At 36.1% G+C, this 23,971-nt stretch overlaps 3 protein-coding genes, 1 long non-coding RNA gene and 1 other non-coding gene across 8 annotated transcripts; 4 read left to right on the plus strand and 1 right to left on the minus strand.

Moving 5' to 3' along the window:
- Positions 1 to 2,674: 2,674 nt before the first annotated feature.
- On the plus strand, positions 2,675 to 2,746 carry TRNAH-GUG (transfer RNA histidin (anticodon GUG)). Its single transcript has one exon. It is a non-coding gene; the product is annotated as a tRNA-His (tRNA).
- Positions 2,747 to 5,785: 3,039 nt separating this feature from the next.
- LOC113700010 (mitogen-activated protein kinase 7) lies at positions 5,786 to 9,403 on the plus strand. Of its 3 annotated transcripts, XM_027220403.2 has the most exons (5): positions 5,786 to 5,953; positions 6,076 to 6,125; positions 6,212 to 6,348; positions 6,577 to 7,003; positions 8,363 to 9,403. In XM_027220403.2, the coding sequence occupies exons 4-5, from the start codon at positions 6,581 to 6,583 to the stop codon at positions 9,068 to 9,070; spliced, it is 1,131 nt and encodes a 376-aa protein (XP_027076204.2). In that variant the 5' UTR covers positions 5,786 to 5,953; positions 6,076 to 6,125; positions 6,212 to 6,348; positions 6,577 to 6,580; the 3' UTR covers positions 9,071 to 9,403. The 3 variants fall into 3 exon arrangements, with proteins under 3 accessions (XP_027076204.2, XP_027076205.2, XP_071913548.1); XM_027220404.2 differs by lacking the exon at positions 6,076 to 6,125; XM_072057447.1 differs by lacking the exon at positions 5,786 to 5,953 and having other exon boundaries at positions 5,960 to 6,125.
- A 1,212-nt stretch (positions 9,404 to 10,615) lies between these two features.
- LOC113698987 (bZIP transcription factor 44) lies at positions 10,616 to 11,925 on the plus strand. The gene has a single exon (XM_027219001.2). It carries the CDS (start codon positions 11,204 to 11,206, stop codon positions 11,690 to 11,692), a length of 489 nt encoding a protein of 162 aa, XP_027074802.2. The 5' UTR covers positions 10,616 to 11,203; the 3' UTR covers positions 11,693 to 11,925.
- A 516-nt stretch (positions 11,926 to 12,441) lies between these two features.
- Positions 12,442 to 13,561, minus strand: LOC140010440 (uncharacterized). Its single transcript, XR_011817740.1, has 3 exons — positions 13,317 to 13,561; positions 13,006 to 13,042; positions 12,442 to 12,787 (listed from the first exon to the last, which is right to left on the minus strand). It is a non-coding gene; the product is annotated as an uncharacterized lncRNA (long non-coding RNA).
- A 4,329-nt stretch (positions 13,562 to 17,890) lies between these two features.
- Positions 17,891 to 22,683, plus strand: LOC113698986 (uncharacterized). 2 transcript variants are annotated; one of them, XM_027218999.2, is made up of 5 exons: positions 17,891 to 18,376; positions 19,350 to 19,428; positions 19,866 to 20,549; positions 21,363 to 21,614; positions 21,958 to 22,683. In XM_027218999.2, exons 1-5 carry the CDS (start codon positions 17,977 to 17,979, stop codon positions 22,115 to 22,117), a joined length of 1,575 nt encoding a protein of 524 aa, XP_027074800.2. In that variant the 5' UTR covers positions 17,891 to 17,976; the 3' UTR covers positions 22,118 to 22,683. The 2 variants fall into 2 exon arrangements, with proteins under 2 accessions (XP_027074800.2, XP_027074799.2); XM_027218998.2 differs by having other exon boundaries at positions 17,896 to 18,376; positions 19,866 to 20,699.
- The last annotated feature ends 1,288 nt before the right edge of the window (positions 22,684 to 23,971 follow it).

Raw genomic sequence — 23,971 nt, forward strand, 5'->3', positions numbered from 1 at the left:
GATTGGGGACCAGAATGCAGGAATAATCAACTTCAAACAAATTTTATTTTAGTACGCACAAGGGTCGCAAGGAAAACCACAATACTATCTTATGCATTCCCTTTTGTCAGACAAGAGTCCATAGAAATATCAAATTTGAGAACTTGAACTGGGAAATCATAAGCAATGCCATCTGCTACAATTCATCTGTTTTCTTGAAATCACGTCGACAAATGAATTGCACTGCAGCGTTACTTCTTCCATCCCACTAGTTCATTCCTTCTTCCTCCCCTTCCCGTTCTACTGGAGCTTAGTTCATTATTTGCAATTAATGGGTAAGGGTGGCTTATGTGCCTGGTATTTTGTCAAACTCTCATGCATGCAGATTTCAGATTATGTGCTAACTTCTTAGTAATGTGTTCCTTGTCCAACTCTAATCGCCAGCAAGAGATTCTTTCCTTTCTCTCTCTTTTTTTTTTTTTTTTTTTTGGGGGGGGGGGGGGGGGGCATCACCATTTCCCAGCTGAGATCTTCCAGTGATATCCTAAACTTGATTATTTTATGCTGAGGAGAGAGGAATTCGTTCTTACCATCCCTCATTCCCTCTCCATTCCAGCTTCTTCTTTCCCACTTCTCCCATGCTAAAGCAAAAAGGTACATGTTGAAGTACTATTTCACTATTTTTTTAGAGAAAAGTAAGATCGGGGGAGGCAACTGATAATAGCAACCCAACAAGAAGGCAAAATGATATATCAGGTGAAAAAGTGATCATGGATTAATGGATTTCCAGGTTATGGACAGGTTTGTCTTGATCTCTTACTTTTTCAGCCGTACTCAAAATTCAACTAGCCTGGCCAATGCCATCCACGGCCTCCTGCAACAAGCTCTCAATCTCATTTTCTAAATTTTTTTCACTCTCATTATATCTTAGCTTTTGCATAGTCAATTTTAGCAAATTTTGCCTGAACTATTGGACACGATTGCAACGAGTTCATTTTCTTACATGATAGGGTCGTTAATTCAATATCTTGTACATGTAACACTACATTTGTTTTTTTTTTTTTCCATTTTAATTGACTATACGCGTAATCACTCTAGAATCTATATGCATAATGTCTTTATGATTAATTTTTTATACACAAATAATATATACACGATCACCATTGAATGCATGATAACTTATTTGAATTTGAACTTGAAATCCAAATTTTACATATATATAATACATCTAATTGTGATAATATATACACCACCAATATGGATAAAATTAATTCATATTTTTAACATCAAGGTTTTATATGTTTCAAAAAGAAATTAACACCTTATTTCATATATTTGATTGAATATTAGAAACCTCCAGCTGAAAGTAAATTGTAAGAGTGTCAAATTTGATGTTTGCCGTTTTTTAAAGATATGAACATTAATAAAGATACATCAATCAAAGCTACCTCAAAAAAAGGAAAAACATTTAAAGGACAAAGGATTTTATGGCACGGACTTGCTAATACATAAATTCCTTGATTGAGTTCAAAACTTAATGCACTTTCACCGACAATATGCCAAAAATACCCTTACTCGAAGACTTTGGAAGTTCAAGTGTTTGAGACTAATGAGATGCATAAACTATTATGAATTAATCTTTTCTACATAACACAATAGTGTATCCATTGTCTACTAGTTTTTGATGAATGAAAGTAATTGAATTTGAATTGTCTGTAAAATTTGAACTTGAAATTCAATTTTTTTGCACGTATCATTAATCCAATGGTGATAGTGTACATATTATCGGTGTATATAAGGTTTACTCAAATATTTAAGCATTAATTTTTGAATTTGACCTAAAAGATCTTTGTCACTAATAGCATGAAGATGGAACTTAAACCTAAGAACATGATTAAATAACCGTCCCAAATTTTCATGGATTTAAAGGACGACTTGATTTCTCCTTCTAAATAATTAAGTTGGTCATGCATGTTACGAGGGTGGCGTGATTTTGAGGGCCGACATATAGAATAACAATGCAATTATTGGTACTTTGGGATTAATCCCAGATGCCTTTTTTCTGAATTAGTCTTTTTATTATTGTAATTACTTGGAGTTATGTTAAAATTCCCTATAATACTTTATAGTCCACTTGCTGCTATTGGTACCAAATGGAATCCTAGTTGGATTCATTATGTTCCTTCGACCGTCTTCCCATTTGAATATGTTTTGCGTGCACGAAACACGTCCTTGCCAAAATGCAATTGGCGTTGCAATCATTTGTCTATTGGTGACATTTATCTTGAGACCATCAACCAGATCTTGTGTTGTTTGGATTGTAAATTATTTGTTGTGATGTGATATATGTGAGATAAAAAGATAATTGAGAGAATAAAAATATGTATTAGAAATTGTAATGATGATGTAAGCAAATATTTTTTTGGCAAATAATCTCCTGTCCAAATCTGATCTTTTCATGTTTTGTATTTTATGGTAGCTTAAACATTTTGTTCTGCTCTATATGGGTAATCTTGAGAGTAAATTAAAACTCTGAATATTCTCTACATAGTTGACCCGTAATTTCATGCACAAAGCTGGCTCCAAGGCCTTACTTTTGGCCTCTAAATTCATATGGTCATTCTAGCGTACGGCAACTCGAAGACCTGATGCTACTTTGTAACAAATGACGATAGCTCCTTCACCAAGAATGTATGTGGCTGTAGTTTAGTGGTAAGAATTCCACGTTGTGGCCGTGGAGACCTGGGCTCGAATCCCAGCAGCCACATTTTCTGTTTTATATGATTGCACTTAAAATGCAATAATTGTTTTGGAAACCTTTCTCCTTTTTTATCTCCTGAATTTAGCTTTGTTGCCGTATAATGGATTAGAAATTTACTTGAGATAGAATGGCGTCTCTAACACGGCCATTGGCCAACCTTTACAAACTTTAATACTTGCACATGTTTAGGTAAATGGGTAGCAATAAAGCCTTTAGGGGATTGCCTTTAAAAAAAAAACTTTAATACAAACTTTAATACTTGCACATGCTTAGGTAAATGGGTAGCAATAAAGCCTTTAGGGGATTGCCTTTATTTAAAAAAAAAAAAAAAAAAGGCCTTCAGGGGATTAAATGTTTTTAACTATGTTATTCAAAAATCACACTGTAAAAATTTTGTTAGGTGCACAATGCACCAACCATAACCACCAACCACCTCGATCACCACCACTCATCTCCACTACTACCATTGCCCTTCCTCCCTCTTTCTCTCTCCTCATCATCCTCCCTTCTCTTTGGTCCTAGGAAGGGGCATCGATAGAGGAGGGGAGGAAAGAAAGAGAGAGGGGGAAGAGTGAGGGAGAGAAAGGAGAAAGAAAAGAAAGAGCTAAACCCAACTTCAAAAACACTTTTATCCTAATATATTAAATAAGAACAAAGAGTCTATTTAATGAGTTTAGACCTTCTAAAGGATAAAATGTAGGTAAAGTTTAGGAAAATTTAACGTTTTTTGTGAACACATTTTTCAGTTATTTTTTTAAATTATAAACATCAAATCATTATGGTATATTTTTCTATAAAAATTTAAAAAGAAAAAAATTCAAACAACACCTTACGAGTCAATCATATTTGACCTGTAACATTTATCCATTTCTTGTGTATACTTGTATTATGTAGATCGTTAGTAAGGTTGGGCTGTATTGCGTAATCATCCCGTGCATTATTTTGTTAAATCAACCAACACCTTATGGGTCAGTCATTTTCTGACTCTTATTAAGCCCATATATCAGCGAGTACTTGGTAAACGAGTACCCATTGAGGTACGATCGAATCAATAGGTACTTGTTCTATCTCATTTATCATTTAATTTTTTTAAAATAATTTATACTAAATTAATTTTATATTTTACATATTCATCTAAGATTTAATAAATATTTTCTCAAAAAAGTTTCCTACCATGATTATTAGTTTCATCGTTTCTCATTATTTTACTTATTTAGCTTTTAAAAAAATTACTTTGTAGTATGTTTATACAAATAAAAATAAAAAATATATATACCAAACGGATTGGATATGTATGGATTCTTAATCACGTAGCACTAACCCGACCCTGCATATAAGCGCGGATTTTTTTTTTATTTTGGCCCAACCCTAGTCTTTTTTTTTTTGTCGATACGATAGATTCTTACATTAAGGGAAGGAGGAGGACTTGAAAAAGTCTAAAAGCAATTCGAAAGGGATTGAACCACCATCGGACTACATGAATGCAGTATACACCCGTTTGAAATTTTTAAACAAAGCCACTTTTTAATGTGACAAATTGATGGGAGATAAGGTTTAATGAACCCTTGCCTCCCATCCCACCAACATTTAATGCATTGATGATGGTCACCGGTCCACAGGTGGTGGTTTTGGCCCAACCCTAGTCGTAACGCCGGAGCCATGGTCGATTTTAATCTAGAATTCCACTGGCATCCGCGGCGCTGGTTGCACTTTTCACTAGCCAGCCAATTCCCCGATACTTTCCACGTGGACAGCCGGTCGCCGCTTGCTTAAGGAGCCGTCAACTGAAAATGTCTCTTCCAGACGATGAGAAGACCAAAGACTTCTAAGTTTCAAACATGCACGTCGTCGAGTATCATAGTGTAGTATGGTATAATTCTACTCAAAAGTTAGTTAAACAAACTAAAGGAAACCCACCAGGCCATCACCAATCCTCCACTCTATCCGTCTATCATCATCGAATCTCATCAAAGCCATATCCCTTAAGAAACCAAACTCTTTATTGAACATCCAACTTCCAATTTAGCCGCTCGGCTCGGCTCGGCTCGGCTCTTCGCTCTTATAATACCTAAGCACCTATAAGCAACATAGAAATTGAACCCTAACTACTTTGACCAAAAAAGAAAATAAGTAATCATATTCCTACCTTTTTGTCTAGACACGATTTGGTAATTTCAAGTTCCATGACGGAGTTAGAAATATTTTCTGAGTTAAGGCACAAATTAGCAATAAAATTTTGTGTAATACTTCAAAGAAATAAATCTTAATATGATAAGTAGAAATGCGGTGGACCAATTGGTAACTTAAAGTTTATTTGGAATTGCAGCGACTTATAAAAAAAAAATACTTAATTAGTAGAGGTCTCATCAAAATATTTATTAAGTGTTTAATCATATTATTTGGATACATATTTGTATCAGTATTTTCTCTATTTGATGCTATGCAATTTTAATCTCTATTCCTAAATTAAAAGAATGATGCTCACTAAATGCGTTAGAAATTGCTCTTATTTGCAAATGTACCACAACTCCAAACGGACCCTTAAAACTTTAAGTTTTATTGGTTCTATTTATTTATTTATTATTCATCAAATTATTGTAACAACCATGATCTTAATTTTTTTCACAATTCAGTGGGGACACAAATTTCTTAAGAAATTCTAAACCTATTATAAGCCTTTTTTTTTAGACCTTGCCAACACGTACATTTGTCACTAATGAAGGCAAATAAACATAGTAAACAAAGTGCATAATAAAATCATGCAAAAAGATAAACAGGGCTTGATTATTTTAATTTTAAAAATACAATCTTGATATTTTGACACTAAACTATAAGGCGGAGCAACAAAAATTTTTAGTGAGGAAATTAAATGTGATTTTCACAAGCTTTTGACATGCATCAATGTCTTGAAAACAATAATCTCAACTGATTCCAGCTGACATAACTGGACATCACGAGGTGCTCAATTAAATTAGGCCTTCTACTTCTACTGCCGAAAAATAAAAAGAGTCATAATTTATACTTCAAGCTTGGCTTAACTGGCTTTTGAAGCCGAGAATAAACCATAATTGAGCGGTAACAACAACTAAAAGGCTGTCCCCATTTATTTATCAACTAAATTGATTTTGCCTGATTCCGTAATATAGTTGAAAAATTCATGCATCCGAACAAAATTACTCGTTCAATTTGGGATAAGATTTCACATCTTTGTGGGTATAATCCTAATCATTTTTACTTTTCCAATCTACTCTCCTCATCTTAGAAATGCCCATTTTTGTCCATTCCTCTTTGTATATATCTGTCTCTCACTCTTTATCCTTCTCATCAATTTCAAGCTGGGAAGGCACCGGATATTTTTACGAGCTGGAATCTACTGGTTTTGAATGTATATTTTTCACTTTGAGTTCTGCAGGAATTTGTATATAGATCAAAACTTTATCTAACTTCGGCTTTACTTCTTCCCATAAACAGGTTTTTGATGGCCAAAGTTGAAAAAGTTGCAGTGAATTTGTCGAAGATTGAAGGGAAAGAAAAGGGGAAATTCTCAAATTAAATTATTGATTTCTTGAAGATTAATAGAGGGCCCAAGAAGATTGAACCGCCGAAATGTGAGTATCTATCTTTTCATGCTTACATTTTTTAAGTTCCACTTCACGTTTGAGAATAGTAATTTGGCTGTTCAATTCCTGTTACGCATTGCTTCAACAGTGGGTTTTAGCTTTTTGGTAATCAGTAGCTTTCTGTTCTGCAAACGGAATAAATTTTTCTTCGATCAATTGGTGAATTCTGAGTGATGATTTTTTTTTTTTCTAAAATTGTGGGATGAAAAATAACAGTGAAATGGGAACTGTAATGGAGCCAGCCAATGAGATTAGACAAAGAGGAAAGCATTACTACACAATGGGGCAAACTTTGTTTGAGATCGATACAAAATATGTTCCAATCAAACCCATAGGAAGAGGGGCATATGGGGTTGTTTGTTCTTCAATTGATATGGAGACTCATGAGAAAGTGGCAATCAAAAAGATACAAAATGTGTTTGGGAATAGGATTGATGCATTGAGGACTCTCAGGGAGTTGAAGCTTCTGCGGCATCTTAAGCATGAGAATGTGATTGCCTTGAAGGATGTCATGATGCCTGTGCACAGGAGTAGCTTCAAGGATGTGTACTTGGTGTACGAATTGATGGACACTGATCTTCATCATATTATAAAGTCATCTCAGCCGTTATCAAATGATCATTGCAAGTTTTTTATTTTCCAGGTGCTGATTCATTTTGAGCTTTAAGTACACTAGATTAAGTTTATCCTTTTTAGTTCCATGAGTTTTGTTATTTGAGAAAGTTATGGATTACAATTTGCTTGTATGAGTACTAACTGCTGTTCTCATCCTAATGGAAGAGGTCTTAGTCACAATTTTCTCTCTGTTAAAAGAAGGATAGAACCACATTAGCTACTATAGATGCAGTGATCAACAGCCTTTTTGTGGCTTAATTTTCATATGAACTTCTATTTGAAACTTTTCTGCTTTTTTTTCTTGTTTATCTCTCCTACACTTACTTTCATTTCTGAAATTTGGGGGTCTCTCATTTCAAGTTCTGAATAAACTGAATGAATTCCATATCCAGCATAACATATTTTGATAGCTTTCCTGATGATTAACCTTAGAGTACTCGTATAGCTTGAAAGCTTTTGGGAAAGACCTATGTGTTAAAATTGGTATTTGACTTAGAAAATGTAATTAGTACATTAGAGCTAGTTCGTAGTTTTAAGGTTTCCCCTGATGGTGAACTTTGCTACTATGCCTGGTGTGCCAGTTGTGATGTATAAAACTTTCATTGTGTCTGAGGACAATGGAACTAATTTCAAGGCTTATGAGTTCACTGTATCCAGAGGACCATGTATTCGGGACTTTGTGCTCATAATCATCTTCTCTTTTTCTAAAGCATCAAAGAGATAAGTAGATAAGTATAAATACGAGTAGCATACGTAGCAGTTATTTTGTAAATCTAGCAGAAAAGGTTGTAGGGGCATTGATCCTCTTCTGAGTGAAGAAGTATGGTTTCAATTACACTTGAGAAAAGCTTCAATTTTATATCTTGTGCCTGCATTTCCTGTCAAGTTGCATGCTTTGTCTTTTCAAAATCTTTTCCTGTGGACTATATCTCAAATTTAGATTGTGTGAATGGTGCAAAGAAAAGGTTTATTTGTTGCTTTCTTACATCATGCTTATCATGATGGAATTCAAGACAAGGCATGAGCCTTTCTTTAGTTGGACTTTCAGGGTTTATGCTTTATTTTCAATCTAATTTTAATAACCTTTCTGAGCTTTCACGACATATGCAAACAGAAAATCTTTTCCTGTTGAAGATTATTATCAATTGTTTCATTTAACCTTCTTTTCTTTAAATGCTGATACGTTGCAAGATTACTGTTCTTGTGATTCTTGAACGGTTGCATTCATGGCTGTAGCCACCCTCTCACGTGATCTTCAATTCAAAATGTTAGGTATTAGAAAATATGATGCATCAAAAGCTCTCGAGTTATTCTCCTTAATTTTTTTGCTGGTCTGATTCCCTACTCCTGTTTTTCCCGTATCACTGAATTGCGATGCAATGTGCAGCTTCTTTGTGGTTTACAATATCTTCACTCGGCAAATGTCCTTCATCGGGACTTGAAACCAGGAAATCTCCTTGTTAATGCTAATTGTGCACTCAAGATATGTGACTTTGGATTAGCAAGAACTGGCAATGACAGTGGACAATTCATGACTGAATATGTAGTCACAAGGTGGTATCGTGCGCCAGAGTTGCTTCTTTGCTGTGACAATTACGGGACCTCTATTGACGTCTGGTCTGTAGGGTGCATCTTTGCTGAAATCCTTGGCAGGAAACCAATATTCCCAGGAACAGAGTGCCTCAATCAGCTTAAACTTATCATTGATGTCCTTGGCAGCCAAACTGAAGCCAATCTTGCATTCATTGATAATCTGAGGGCTAAAAAATTCATAATGTCACTTCCTTATTCAAGAGGGGTTAACTTTGCTTCTCTCTACCCCCATGCTGATCCTTTGGCCATAGATTTGTTACAGCGGATGCTAGTTTTTGATCCATCGAGGAGAATCACAGTGACGGAAGCTCTTTATCATCCATATTTGTCAGGTCTCTATGATCCAAGTCGCAACCCTCCTGCTCAGTTTCCTCTCAGCCTTGAAATTGATGAGAACATGAGCGAAACAATGATCCGCGAGACGATGTTGAGAGAGATCCTTGTTTACCATCCGCCACAGGTTACTTACACGAACACGAACACGGTGATAAATTTAATTTGAGAAGCATTTCTTTGGCACTAGGACCTTTGGAAAAAGCATAAAAGTTGTGGGGAAGGAGAGAAAGAACAAAAAGTACCAATACATTATTAGTACACAAGAAGTATTGTTTTAGAATCATACTTGTTCTGTACCAAGCCATGGATACTTCTTTTTGATTGCATCAACTTATTATTTAAGCCCGAAGGGGAAAAGGGGGACAGTGCAGTGGTAGTGATATAGCAGTTGAATCCTAGCAATTTGCCTGGAGAGTGGTGACTTCAATCGCTCGACTCTTGGGCCAACCCTTGCTCCTCTAAGCTCTGAATATTTTTATTAGTCCAGAAATTTTTGTTCCATGCGTTCTTTTAGTTTGAGGTCACTGCAGAAGTAGCAGCATATCAGAACCTATAAGAGCAGTAGCTTCACACATCATTCCTTGATGGAGAAACTACTGTCTCATCTCAAAATTAGTCCATTAAGAGTCGGCTTTTTCCCCCCTCCCTCCCCATTAATAATCACAAGTGGTGGGCATCTTTGAGGGATTATCGAAGCATAAAAAAGCAGCAGCAGCAGCTATAAAAGGAGGCAGAATACGTCAGTATTAACTCAAACTAGTGGATCTCCACTGGATTTTCCATGGGTGCATGATACAGTCACTTCAACTTTGCCCATGTCAGCTCGATTTTCCACTAGTTGCTTTTTTTTTTTTTTTTAAACAACTTTGTTTTTCTTTTTCTTTAATCATGAAGTGAAGATTGGTTTTCTTACTCTGTTGTCTCCTATGCGTAATGTGTGTTAGGAGAAAGCAACAGAAAAAGTAAATTTAAAAAACGTTAATCAACAATAATAATATTGCTTAGCTTCTTAAACATGACTTTGATGAATAATATATATTTTATTTATCAGACGTAAAACATTTACGTACTGCAACACTCTTAAATGCGGTCAAAAGTAATTAAACGCGGTGCATGGATAATGTATATCGCGTTCCACGGGATGGAGATCCCCTCCAGGCAGTTAAGTCAAAAGTCAAAAAAGATGAACGAGGAAATAGAGGCCAAGTCAGAGTGAAGGTTCCCATTTTCTGCGATTTCCCTGTTCAAGTTGCACGGGATAGACTCCAGAGCCGCCCCTATCCAAATATCCACCCATTTGATACAATTGAAGCTTTAGCCACCATTTGATACAACGTGCGGAAAAAAAAAAAAAAAAAAGAAGAAGCTTTTGATAAGCAAATTTTTCCTTCCAAACGGATCAGCCTACCTATCATCTGACAACTATTCTCTCACTATTTCAACTGCTAAAAACCAAACGAAAGTTTCTTGATACATTTTCTATTGCCACCATCCCAAAAAATATATATATATATATTTTTTGGGTTTTTTTCTGTATTGTGGAATTTAGGTACTACTCCACGATAATAAAAGTATATTTGAAGAGAGGGAAGACTGGTAAGTGATTGACAAGTCTAATTAAGTAGGTATGAGTAGCGCAATTTGCTTTTGTCTTCACTTTTTCAGGTAAAAAGTAGTGATTGATGGCTGATTTCTCTAATTCATAAGTAATAGGACCAAATTGGTAGTTTAAATCATAGTGCGGATGGCCAGCTGGCCTCTCAGCCGTCACTGTATGCTTCTCAACGTGCCTAAAAATGTGTATAAATTCCACATCCACCATGCCCAAATTCTCCTTCCTTCCTCATTTCTTTTTGCATTTAGCTTTGTGAGGTTCGGCCTCTGCCTCTTCCTAATTTTCTGAAACTCCCAGCTTCCACAAAGCCCGAATATTTCTTTTTCCCCTGGATCCTCTACCCGAACATTCATGCGGCACCAGGCGTTTATTCTCTAACCTTTGACATTCATGTCTCCTGTGCTCAGCGAAGTCCTCCTCTCCGGTTTCACAATCAGCTCCACCCTCCGCCGTACCCACTTGATGCAATCTTTCTCTGTTGTATTCCTCTACTGGTTCTATGTTTTCTCATGAAACCATCATATTTACATTTTATTTTCATTGACCAAAAGCCTTCTTTGTCGTAAGTTCATTATCCACAATACTCCTACCCTTTATTGTTTGCTTATCTAAAAGACTGCAGAGTAGTATTTTTTTTTTTTTTTTTGCAAGAGATTTTGTACTTTTTGGCATATATTTTGCGCCATGCCTTGTACCAGCGGAAATTCATCAGGGGCAAGCCAGATTCAGAATTCGGGGTCCGATGAAGATCCCCAACAAATTACGGACCTAAGAAAACGCAAAAGAATGATATCCAACCGGGAATCTGCTAGGCGATCAAGGATGAAGAAACAGAAGCACTTGGATGATATGATGGCCCAGGTGAATCAGCTGAAGAACGAGAATAATCAAATTCTCACCAATATCAACCTTACAAATCAGCTTTATCTGAACGTTGAATCTGAAAATTCTGTCCTAAGAGCTCAGCTGGCTGAACTCAGCCACAGGCTACAGTCCCTCAATGATATCATTAACTGCTTGAATGCTACAACAAATTCACCGGTTCTTGAAACACAGGACTCTGCTTTTGATTATCAGATGATGAGTGCTTTTGATCATGATTTCTTCAACCCCTGGAATTTACTCACCGTAAACCAGCCCATCATGGCTTCTCCAGATGTTCTCATGTACTGATTCATCCGGAGAAGTGATCCATTGCTTCGGTGTTTGGCTTGCTGATGATCGGGGTCGTAGACTTCTGGGTGCTTAGCGAAATTGAACTGGAATGTTGTCCTTGGTTTGTAATTGAAACGATTATGTATACTATGGTTGATGTACTGCCATTACGAATGCAAGTTGTTCTCTAATAAATATTAGAAGAAAAAAAATTCAAAGTCCATTATTGAGTGGATTAGTTCATTACCTAATTACGTTGTTTCCGGCGTACATCTTCAAGAATCCCATCTTTTAATCCTTTCATATATTGTTCACAAAAATTGTTCACTGAGTGCGACGTGGAGAATTTACAATTAGTTTAGCAGCCAAAAAAAAAAAAAAAAGGGTATACATATATATATATATATATATATATATATATATATATTGGAAGCTAAAATAAAAGGAGAATATGACAAAGGCGATTTGTGTTGCTGAGGACGCCAATGAGAAAATTTTAATTATTTGATGACATATGTTTTATCTACACATTCAACTGCCACTTTAGTTAAGGATTAAGATTAGTGGACAAACTGATGTGCCAATAAACTACTGGCAGAATTAGTGGGCGGACCAACATGATATATTTCCATTCATGAACTATATATACACTAGGTGTTGGACCCCGCGGGTGTCGCGGGGTGCCCATATTATCTTGTTGTTGAGTGTTAACTGATGATTTTTTTGTAAAGAAGATGTTTGTGTAAGAGATGGATTATAAACAGGAAAGTCGAAACCATGCATTTTTTATATATACATGATCATTGGGAATTGCAGCTTAATACAAAAGTTAGTTGTTATTTGTACAGAACAAAATTCTAGAAAGCTGCTGTGATTCGTAAACAAAAAGTACAATTTTTTGTTTTACATCCAACTGGAATGTAAATTATCTAGTTTAGTTTTTGATGCTTTGTGCTTTCAGAGAAATCTGCCTCAAGATTGCGCTTGATGGAGGATGAGGTCTCTAGCAGCTTTGGAGTTGGCAAGATTATCTTGCACGATCACGACGGCTTTTTTCTAAACGATATTCATCTTCTGAGGAAATTTACGTTTCCGACCCATATGCAATTGTAGCTAAAATTAAGAAAATTCTGTTATCCATGACATTCAACAATAACAATCACAAATCATCTAAAGTTTCTTGAAGCAGACAAAACAAGCGTGAATGAAAGAGATGATTTCCATTTAATAAGCAAAACGATAACAAACATAGAAGATAAAACACAACGAAGTAGAACAGACTAAGCACTAAGCAGATGAGGAACAAATAAGTAAAGGAGAGATTGCTTTACCTGAACAATAAGCTTCGAATAGGATGGTTGAGCTGAGCTGCATGGAATAAACCGATAAGATCACAGAAAAGATAAATATAACATGGAAGTAGCTAACATAAGAAAAGTCAGAGTCCATGCAAACTAAAAGCTTGCAACAAAGAGATGGAAATGATGGGGAAAAGAAAATGATAAAAGCATAACTTGAAGCATACGAAACAAAAATAAGCAAACACAGTGAAAGAGCAAAAAGTTCACCGAACGAACAATGTAATAAACAGCTATATTAGGCGCAAAAGTGGAGAAATACAGTAAAGGAAAATAGGCAGCACCTGATTGAAGTGAGCCAGAAGGAGGAAACTGGAAACAAAAATCACCAAAAGCTGGCACAAGATGGAGGCTTAATAGAAAGACGCCGGACAAAAGAGAAAGTCTAAGCAAAGAAACTGACGGTGGAAAAGCTAATGTAAATATAGCACATAGAGTGCTTAACTATATAAAGAGCCTGTGCTTTGGTAAAAGCAAGCACATGCATGCATTAAATCTACGTAATGATTGCAAGTCCACTATGATAAAAGAACCAAACGAAGCAAGCATATCTATAATCACCGAACGAACCAAATATAGCTGTAATGCGTAAGCTGTAAGCACGTAAGATGAAATTTGACCCAGTGCAATCTGCAAGGTGTAATCTGTAAGCATGCAACACGTAAGGCAAAATTTGACAGAGTCAAAGGAGAATTGCGCCACGTAATATGAAAGTAACAGAAAAGAACCACGTAAGATCTGATGAGTAGCTTTAATTTAATAATCGAGCGAGTTTAATTTAATGGATTTAATAAGGTAGACAACTAATTATCATTTTGTATTAAGCACATATATGTTATGACATTCAATCTTATAGCTAACAATAGCTAACAAATTTTATCAATCTTATCTAAATCTCATCTCAAAACACCATAGCTTTAATTTAATAATTGCGTAGTTCAAATTTAATAATCGAGAGAGGTTGAGCACATTTATGCTATGCTACTCAATCTAAAAACACAATAGCTTTAATTTAATAATTGAGTAATTTTAATTTAATAATCAAGAGAGGTTGATGTAATGGAACAAAGCGACGCAATAGCTTTAATTTAATAATGAAGAGGGCTTGATTTAATCGAACAAAGCAGGGAGCAAGGGTGATTTAATAGAACAAAGCCGGACAATTGATTTATAACTTGTAACTGGAGCTTCACACCTTCACGGGCACAGATTGAGAGCAGAGGACGTTGACGGCTACATATTGGACCACAGGACAAAGAAGCACAAATCGAACAGCCAAATCATGATTTTTAATATAATTTTTGTAATGTAGTATGGATTTGTCATATTTTGTATTATTTTGAATGATTATGATTTTGATATGTTTTTCTATTGGTAGAGTAAGTAATTGTTTTGCAATTTTTTGGTATTTTTTTTGTTTACGGTATATTTATGTTTTGTCTAATTATGATTTGATTATTGGTTCTAATTAATTTTATGATAGCAAAAGTTGCGAGAAACTTGTAAAGAGTAATTTGGCAGGCAAAGTTGGTGATTTGTTTGCCTATCATAATTTTTTTTTTTTTTTTTATATATCGACGGATATAGTAGCTATGGATGGATACAGTCGCATTTTTTTTGTTTCTGAAATCCAAACACAATGAACCAACATAATACGGCAGACCATAAAAGATTTCACAAAAACCGTGAGAGGTCCAAGAAATCTGGGCAGGCATGTGCAGCAGGCAACGGGCCAACCAGTACTTGCAATAAAAAGACGGAAAAGGCCAAAATCTGCCGAGAAACAACAACGAAACCAGTGTAAAAGGGTCAAATTGGAATCAGGCGACCAAAATTTAGAACCTGTGGGCGACAAGCATGAAACAGAGATGACCCCACAATGCCTTCCATCACACCTACAAAGACAAATGAAGACAAAATCAACGCTCAAATTACAAAATAACCAGCGGAATCACTGTAGCAAAGCCTTCCGCGCCTTATGTAGTTAGAGATATATATATCTTGTATTGTTGGTAATCACAAACCGACAACTGCATTTGACCTAACAAGTGGAATTATTATTAGTATTATACAATTGTTGAAAGGAAGACATCTTAATCGCATATATTATGCATGGAAAGTTAATACAAGACTCGCATAATGCTCTGCCTCTAATTTTTAATATTTTAGTTAAGCCATGACCTCAAGGCTAAGGACAAAATCTATGAATTCACGTTGATGTTTTGAAAAGTAACTAAAATATAAAAAGAGGTCAACAAGTCAATAATGCCACCATCTCTTTTAATTACGCGAAATAACTTATACAAACCGCCTCGGTCGGTCGGATGCTTTTTCATTCTTTAACCCGTTCTCGGTTCCACAGGACTCAAATCAATCGAAGAAGCCTTAGAAATCAATCAGAAGTTTCTTGATTAAAGAACCTGAATTATTAGTAGTGAAAGACAAGAAACACGTTAAGGTCGCAATCCGACGACGTCTCTGTTATATATTCTTATCAGTTCCATGTTGTTTTCACCTGTCTTTGAAAGAAAAAGAACAAATAAATGAAATGCAAGGCGCACTGAATCAGCAAAATCACTTTCTAGCCCGCCCAAATTAAAGAACCCCCCATTAGACTCAGACTCGCTGTTGCATTTGCATGCATGCATGCCAGATCGAGCATATCCACCTATTGAACTCAACCCTTTTGAGAGTTGTTCTGATGTCACAATTTTTTTATGTAGAAAGTAGGATTCCACTCTTCAAGAATCGCAATTATAAATTTTCAAGTCTTAAAAGGTTGAACAGAGATGCTTCTGGTGCTCATCTACTAACTAAAGAATGCTGGATCAACTCTACAGAACAAAATGCATGCAGCTACACGCTATCTGTTTCTGCACAGACATATCTACCAAATTTGATCTCTATGTGATTCATATTGAACCAGTCGAATCCTTTTCTCTGGCTATTGAATAAAATGATATACGCACAAAATTGCTGGCATTGATTTTGCCAGCTGTTGGGCTTCATCAGTTGAGTTAATCTGGCATCCATCGACTTGACCAAACTTTGCCAGCGGTATGAGCAGCTCAGCATCAGGACCTTCTTGGTTTGTTTTCTATTGATTAGTGCATCAGCACTAGGACCAGGGGGAAAAAAAATTATTTGCATGTTGTATTACTTTGGCATAGCCGTACGTGGTTTAATTTTGCAGCTTGTTTTTTTTTTTTTTTTTTTTTAAAAAAAAAGAAGTTAGGTCGACAAGTTTTCAAACTTCAACCAGACATTGCTGTACCATGTGGCCAACCCTTTTCGAGAGGACGCCCACATGATTCGATCAGAAGAAAGAAAAAGAAAAGTTGTGGTTTGTGTGTGGAGTCCTTGAGTGGGAAGTTAATGGGTTTCGACTAAGCCAGCCGACGCCAAAAATTGGCTTGCTTAGGCTGCTCAGTATTGTAACCCTATGGCTTTATACTATTCATGGAGAATTGGTGAAGGAATTGCCACGAGGACTGGAATTTTCTCCATTTCCTTCCACCTACAGAAATCTGGCAAAGACCAAAAGACCAAAACAAGTACTCTACAACCAATCAAACTATTAATCAATAGTATAATTTTTATTCGATTTCTCCTCCGATCTGTATATGCATCGAGGTATTAATATCGCGCCACCCGTAATTGACACGAGACAGCAACCGCGTCTGATTGAATTTACCGTGTGTGCCCGAATTGTAGCATGTTCATTGAATTGGTTCTCGATCATGAGTATGGGAATTTGTAAATTACTTATTCATCTATCTTTAGTACAAAAACATGCTTTTGACCAGAAAGAAAAAGTATAAAAGCATGCACCCTATTAGAAATCATTTTCTTTTTTCCTTTTTTTTTTTTTTTTTGAGAGAATGCAAAACTTAAGTTTAGAATGCAAAAATCTTAAGGCTACTCAATAAGCTATTGGTGCTTAGTCAATTTTTATAGTTTGATCACTTCACGTTTGGATTGCTATTTATAGGAAGTTTTGTAAATAAAAAAAATGTACCGTGATGATTTGATGTATGTGAAATAAAAAGATGATCAAAAAACCACAATCCAAACATAGATATCCTTTATTTTTTAAGATAAAGTTTGGGTGAGTTTAACTCTGGTCACCACCATAAGCACAGGATACGCTCTTTTTTTTTGTAAGAAAATGATCCATTCTTATCAATTGAATTAACTTACATTGGCTTAAAAAAAAAATAAAAGAAGTCCTTGGTTGATTATATGCTAAAACAAATGAGTTTTTAAGTTTTTGGATGGAATAATTTGCTGATACAATCACTAGCATAATGTGTACGATGTTAATACACAGTGCTTACGCGTACATAACATGATGCAATTCTCTGCACTCTTCACATACATTAAATCCTCGCCAATTACCCTTTCCTCTCTTAGCATGTCCAATGTTTAATTGTTTAAGTACCAAATGCAAGCAGCAGGACAGACGTGCATCAAGTCATCAAAATTTACATCCACCAATTGTTTGGGAGGATTGAAGGCAAATGTTTTCGTCAATAGTACATTTATAATTTTGTTGAATAACTTTTTTTCATACATTGTCAGTGCATAATTTTTTGTACACTAACAAATTTAAATCATGTCGCATAACATGAATAATTCAAATCATGCATTTATTGCATGCATTCAAAGTTGCTAGTGTAAAAAAATCACTACATTGTCAATGCATAAAAAGTAAATTTTTTTTTTTAATTAATTGAAATTTCAAGATTCAACCACGTAATAGGCTCATATTCTATTGACAAAATGGGGAAACCGGACGGGCGACTTCTTGAATGTAAGATACGATCCTCTTGTATTGGCCCCAAACTACTCCGTGCCCAATGGGCATATCACCGATGGGCGGTGGCCCAATAAGAGCTCTTAAGTTGCCGCCAAATCCCTGAACTTTTCGTCTAAATCCCAAAAATGTCCTCATCCCCATCCTCAGAGCTTCCCCTTCACCCCTCCCAAAACCCTAGCAACTGGCGCTTCACATGGGAGGCCCAATCTCACATCCCAACCGTCCGATTATATCTCTTCAACCCCCACATCAAACCCTCAGCTCAATGCACCAACTTAGAGGTCGACCTATCAGTGGACCAGTCTTCACTCCTCGTCAGATTCTACCAAGCAGAAGCCGAAGCCTGCACTTCATTTCGGGTCCCGCTCCCTAGAGTTTTAATCGACCCGGAGTCACCGGTTCAGTTCACGGCTTATGATGATCATATTCATGTTAAACTCGCTCTGCTTCTTCCCATTGATCATCCTCTTGTTTCGGAATTTGATTCCTCGTCTGATGAGTACCGGCCACTTTCCACCGATTCCGGTGAGCTTATAACCAATCACTTAAGATGGAATCTTTTTATTCTTTTTGATATTTCTATTCGCTTATGAATGATTTGCTGTTTAGGAGCATTTGTCATTTGGTTTTAAATTTGTTTGTGAATATGTGTTATTCTTTTTTGGAACAAATGTGGCAATGTCGCTAGTATTTTGCTTTCAAGATGGATGGTGGATGATTTGACCTTCACTGCGCATAAAGCTGTGACATTTACTTTTGAATAGGTCATTTTGCGATGAATAATTGCTTGACTAAATGATGTGTGAGCTGAAATATCTTTTAGCTTACCATTGTCCTTCCTTTGCAATCTGGAAGAAAGAATATGGAATTGCCCGTGCTTCTAGTGTCTGCAACATGAGTTCACTTGGCTTTCAAGTTTTAAGGGCAAGTTGGGTACAGATTGGGAACCCGTGATTATACAATTTTCCTTTTTGTCTAGAAGTCTTTTCTTTTTTGGGCACTTATGCAAACACTGACCCAACCTTTTGGTTTTATTTATTTATTTAATTTTTATGCAAGTTGTAGAAATCATGCACATGCTAAATTGTCAGTCATACTTGTCAAGTTGATTTAGGTGGAGCTACAGAGTGGAGAATGTTATTCGATTTGTAGTTAGAATTAGGCTGAGGATATTGTACGCACAGGTGGGTGCAAAAAAGTTTGTGACATTTGATATTTGTTTCTCTTGTGAAGGAAAAATGGTTGTGTTTAAGTTTAAATCACCGTATCACTTTTTCTTTGTCTATTTTATTTTTAAGATGACGAGCTAACATGTTTTAGCTTAATATTTCTGTCTTTCCTTTCATGGCATCTAAGAGGTATCTTTGGAAGCTCAAATATTGTATCTTGTCAATCTGTGATGAATCTTTTTGTTTCCATTTAATTTTTTCCTTTTTTAAAATTTCGTTTGGTATTTGTAATCCAAGTGTATTCCTAGTAATTGTGGTTGTTCGTTTAGATCTAAAGAATTTATCTGCTTTGGAGGAAGTGTACTTTTACTGCAGAAGTTGCTCAGCTAAGTTGACAAGATCTCTCAGGTAGATTCTACTTCGAACATTTTTGGAGGAAATACAAAAATCCTCATGGGTGCTGATTCTTTCTTCTATAAATATTGCATTTTCATGTATGAGACATTTATGATTTCTAGAACATTCCCCCCCCCCCCCCCTCCTCTTTCCCCCTTTTTCCCCTGAATCACTGGCAATCTCATCTTTGCCAGTTAAGTCCTGTACTCTTCTCGTGGAAGGGTTACCTCACCTCCTTTCATGGTACGACCCGGTAGACGGCTAGATTTACCATTGGCTTGGAAGACCTATAGAATCTACATTCTGTTTGTTCTTTCTTTTCCTGAACAAATAGATGGAATCCTACCTTGTTCATTGGGAATTTATTTTATTCTTTCTTAGATTTTATTACAATTGTTTTGTGCATTAAAGGATGTCCATTTCTTGGCTGAACTTTCCAAATTATATAGATGTTTCAAGGAGATGCCATCAGTCAATTGGCAAGAAGCAGCAGACAATTGGTTTGGGGCTTGTTGTTGTTCATTTGGAGGTATCAGTGAGAAGCTGGTTAGAAGTTATGCAAAGTCCTATACATGTGCAGCAGGTGTTTGTCTCTTAGATACAGAATCTGTCATTTTGTGCAAGGACGATCTTGTGGGATGTGAATTTCCTGGATTTAATTGGAACCAAAGTGTTGAGTTTAATCTGAAATTGACTACTGACGATATTTTGGTCAAAGCTTCCTCAGATGATGCAAGTAAACATGGGCAAACTGTCTGCTCTGAGAATGATGACTTTGGGAGGGAGGTCAGCAATGGCAAGGAACATCATCTTGGTTCTGAGGAAGAAAACCTCAAAGAGAAACTGAGACATGAAGCTACTGGAAATGCTGGTGATTGTGGTAACTTATCTTGCCTGTCTTCACACTTACAGACTGCAGAAAACATGGCAACTTGTCCTGACTTCCATGCAGTTATGAAACATGATCTTGGGTTCTGTGATAATGGATGTCATAGTTTTGATCGTTTAGAAATCTCTTCAGAGGAAAAATCTGGAAGGGATATTGAACTCCTAGAGCATCAGAAAGTATTACTTAATGGCTTTCTTTGGAATGGTTTCCTGGCAAGATCCTCCAATCTTTCAAAAGATGTTAGGTGGGTCGAATTCTTGTGTCCTCAATGTTCTTCCCTACTTGGAGCATACCCTTGCTTCAGTGATAGTAGTCCATTGGACAGTGGAATTCGCTTGTTTAAATGCCACATTTCAACCACTTTACCTGTTGGTGGCTCCGGTAATACGTTTAGGTAAAAGACTTCTATTTATGATTGCTATCACAAGAAGTGTTGTAAGTTTTATGCTTGTGACAGTTATGATCATTTATTTGTTTTTCAGTTGTGGAAGGACACATACCCAATGCTCTTATAAGATGTATAAGAGTAGGTCTTAGAAGGAGAAAGTCATCTTTCATAAATTGTTTATTTGTAAATGGGTCTGTTAGTATGGCTGTGATGATATGATGTGGATACTTTGATTTCTTTTGGGTTTGACATTTTAGGAAATAAATCCTAAATCCATCAAAGAAAACGACTTCTATCCTTTTTTTTCCCAAAAAAGGAAGGAAGTCATTCATTGGAAATAAGAAAAGAAAATATTGCTATGGCTTTAAACACTGGCTATTGGTAGTGTCACTATGCCTCTTCCTCCAGTTGGTTAGTTTACACTAAAACATCTTCAGCGCTCTTTCACTTTAGTTAGTTGGCCGGCAGAACTGGGTGTTACATTATATTGGGATGCTTTCGCCTGTTATGTTATGTGTTCAGCATCATGAAGGGAATAAAGCATGCAAGTGATGTTGGTTAATTAACTATTTACTCTTCTTCAGTATGTTGGAACCTTTCCTAATGTCCTTTCTTATTTTTAATTAAATCTTTCTTGGTCTGAATTTTGCAAAGTTCAATTTTGTGCAGATGTTATAGCTTGGAGAGGATGTTTGCAATTCAGTTGCTGGAAAGTGCAAAAGATGAATTATCATTCCGGACTGTTGTGAGAGATATGCAAACCAAATATCCTATGCTGCAAATTGTTCTGTTGAACCCGGATTCTTGGTGCTGCAGTGGATGTTGTTTGTACTCCACTGAATCAGCTTCAAGGAAAAGCATGCATCCAACCATCAAGGTGCTATTTTCTGCCTGCTGCAATGATGAGGAAAACGAGTCTAGGTCAGTTATTCAAATGCATTTGATCTATTTCGTGCATATATTAAGGCATTGTTTGTCCACCAGTTGACAGCGGAGTAAGTGTCAATAGGGTAATATAGCGAAGTGGTCTTCAATGTACAATAATTAGTCCTCTAATTAAATTTCGACGTGGCTGGAATGTGTTATCATACTTTTCCCAGGGGCCTTTCTTCTTTGAGGAGAAAATGCATGTATGATTGATTTTATGGATTGGCTCTAGAAAGATTCTGTAATGGTCACTGCTTAAACACCGCTTAATAGCAATCTATTTTTCCGATTTTGACTCTATCCAGAATTTATTTGGCCATGGTTGAATCATGTGCAGGAAGCTTGAAGAATGGATTACCAAGAATCAAGCAGATGAAGTGTACATGTTGCCATCTCAAATAGGGAACTTGATTTCCTATTTAAAGTCGGCTAATAGTATGTACCCTCCATCACAAGTTCCCCTGCAGAATCTGTCCCTGTCATCCATGAGAAGATAAACAAGAAGCGGGAGATTTTGATCTCCAACAAAATCTTATTGTGGTTGGTTTGCATGAGGAGGATCTGAAATCCCAAAGAAGGCTCAGATTTTTAGGCTCGCAAGTTCTATAGAATTGTACGCAATTTCAAGTTGCCAGATTACTAGGGGGCTGATCTGGCTGTCATTTCGTTCCATGACCAGAGGTTTAAAAATCTCCCTCCGACCATGCACGCTCTTTCAAGAGGAAAAAGAAGCGGTCTAGGATATTGGAACTTACAGTTCATCATGGCAGTGCCGGTACGATCATATTATAACACCTACCATTAGAGGCATTTGAAGCGTAACTGGTGCCCTTGCCCGACAGAGAGGGTGGAAAATTAGGGGTTGCAATGGTATGCGGAGCCCGCAACTTACGAGGTATGGGATTCTGTGATCGAGTCAACAACGACGAGACGCAATCCCTGCCTGCATAAATGAATTTCCCTTTGTTCTTTGGTGGGACTGGTATATTTGTTTGCTTTGTTCTTTGGTGGAAAATAAAAAGCTATTATTCCAAAAGAAAAAAAAGTAAATTATGCTGTCTAATTTGTAATATGTTCTTTGAAAATTATTTCGTGGCAATCCACAAAAACAACCAACCATCTTAAGCTCTAAAAAACTTCATGAGAGAAACCATAAATCTAAACTTAAGACACTACATAAGAGTAAAAGAGAAGAACTAAAAATCATCATAATTTTTTAAGAAGTAAAAGAGAAGACACACTAATGATAACCGCACTTGAAAAGGAAAGGAAACAAAAAAAAAACACGCACACACACACACACGTGCACTACTAAACGTGCTTTTCTGCGACTTTTTGAATTATTCACTACCTGAAAAGAAAAAGAAATGAAAAATTGATAGGAACTTTATTAATGGAAAATTGACCACCAAAATTCTTACATTTTGACTGCAGAAGAAACAAAGGAAATTCTTGTATTAATCCAAGCTTTCATGCAGAGGGAAAGGTGAATGACAGCTATGTAACAGACGAAGAATACAACTTGTATTAATGGATTCTTTGGACAAAGCTTATAGAATTTGCAACAAGTCAAATATTTCTGCTGCCATTGGACTTTATGCTTCCTCTTTTGAGAGGTCAAAAGCCACAAAGTATAAAAAGAAGAATATAATGTCAGAAGAGTGGAGAAGAATGCATTGTCGTAGTATCAGCTAAAATCGCAGAAAGAAATCCTTCTAGCAAAGATGTTGTGTCGACTGAACTTTATCCACCCTCCGAAAGTGGCTACATAGCAATTATTTTAAGCTTTAAAGATCATGGCCTTGAAATTGAATGGGTGATGGCAGTAGATTTTTGGTTTCTTGGAATAAAATCAACATTAGTGGTTGAATTATTTGAACTTGATTCCAAATTCTATACGTTTTTTTGGACACGATTCTTTTTCCCCAAATGAGTAAACTTTACTTAAATTTTCTAGAAATAAAAAGTAGAATTTATTTTATTTTATTTTAACAATGAAAAGAGGTCTTGGTTTTTTTTTTTTTTTGAGAAACCAATTGCTCAACCATCACATTGCATATTATTAATAGCTTCCTAAAACCGTAAACCTAACCTATAATCCATATGATTTGATATTTTGTTCAGATTGAGCCACACCATTACGTATCTGATCCCAGACAACCCACCATGCATGTATTGCTCAATCCTAATGAATCTGGGTACTCTAATAAGTGTAGGACTTGGAGTTTTATTATTGAAACGTTATCATGTTTTTAATTTTTGCTAATAAATACGAAGTGCTGGCAAACCAGTATATTTACCAAGAATCAGAATACCATAATGCCTATCATTTCACAATTTTATACTCATGT

This window comes from Coffea arabica, chromosome 7c (genome assembly GCF_036785885.1).
Source record: "Coffea arabica cultivar ET-39 chromosome 7c, Coffea Arabica ET-39 HiFi, whole genome shotgun sequence".
NCBI classification, from domain to species: domain Eukaryota; kingdom Viridiplantae; phylum Streptophyta; class Magnoliopsida; order Gentianales; family Rubiaceae; genus Coffea; species Coffea arabica.

Excerpts from the sequence above, each read along its gene's own strand:
- LOC113698987 (XM_027219001.2), top strand. The coding sequence starts at position 11,204 with ATGCCTTGTACCAGCGGAAATTCATCAGGGGCAAGCCAGATTCAGAAT.
- LOC113698986 (XM_027218998.2), top strand. The coding sequence starts at position 17,977 with ATGTCCTCATCCCCATCCTCAGAGCTTCCCCTTCACCCCTCCCAAAAC. Across the intron at positions 18,377-19,349 it reads GCCACTTTCCACCGATTCCG|ATCTAAAGAATTTATCTGCT; the intron begins GTGAGCTTATAA and ends TTGTTCGTTTAG. Across the intron at positions 19,429-19,865 it reads AAGTTGACAAGATCTCTCAG|ATGTTTCAAGGAGATGCCAT; the intron begins GTAGATTCTACT and ends CAAATTATATAG.
- LOC113700010 (XM_027220403.2), top strand. The coding sequence starts at position 6,581 with ATGGGAACTGTAATGGAGCCAGCCAATGAGATTAGACAAAGAGGAAAG. Across the intron at positions 7,004-8,362 it reads GCAAGTTTTTTATTTTCCAG|CTTCTTTGTGGTTTACAATA; the intron begins GTGCTGATTCAT and ends TGCAATGTGCAG.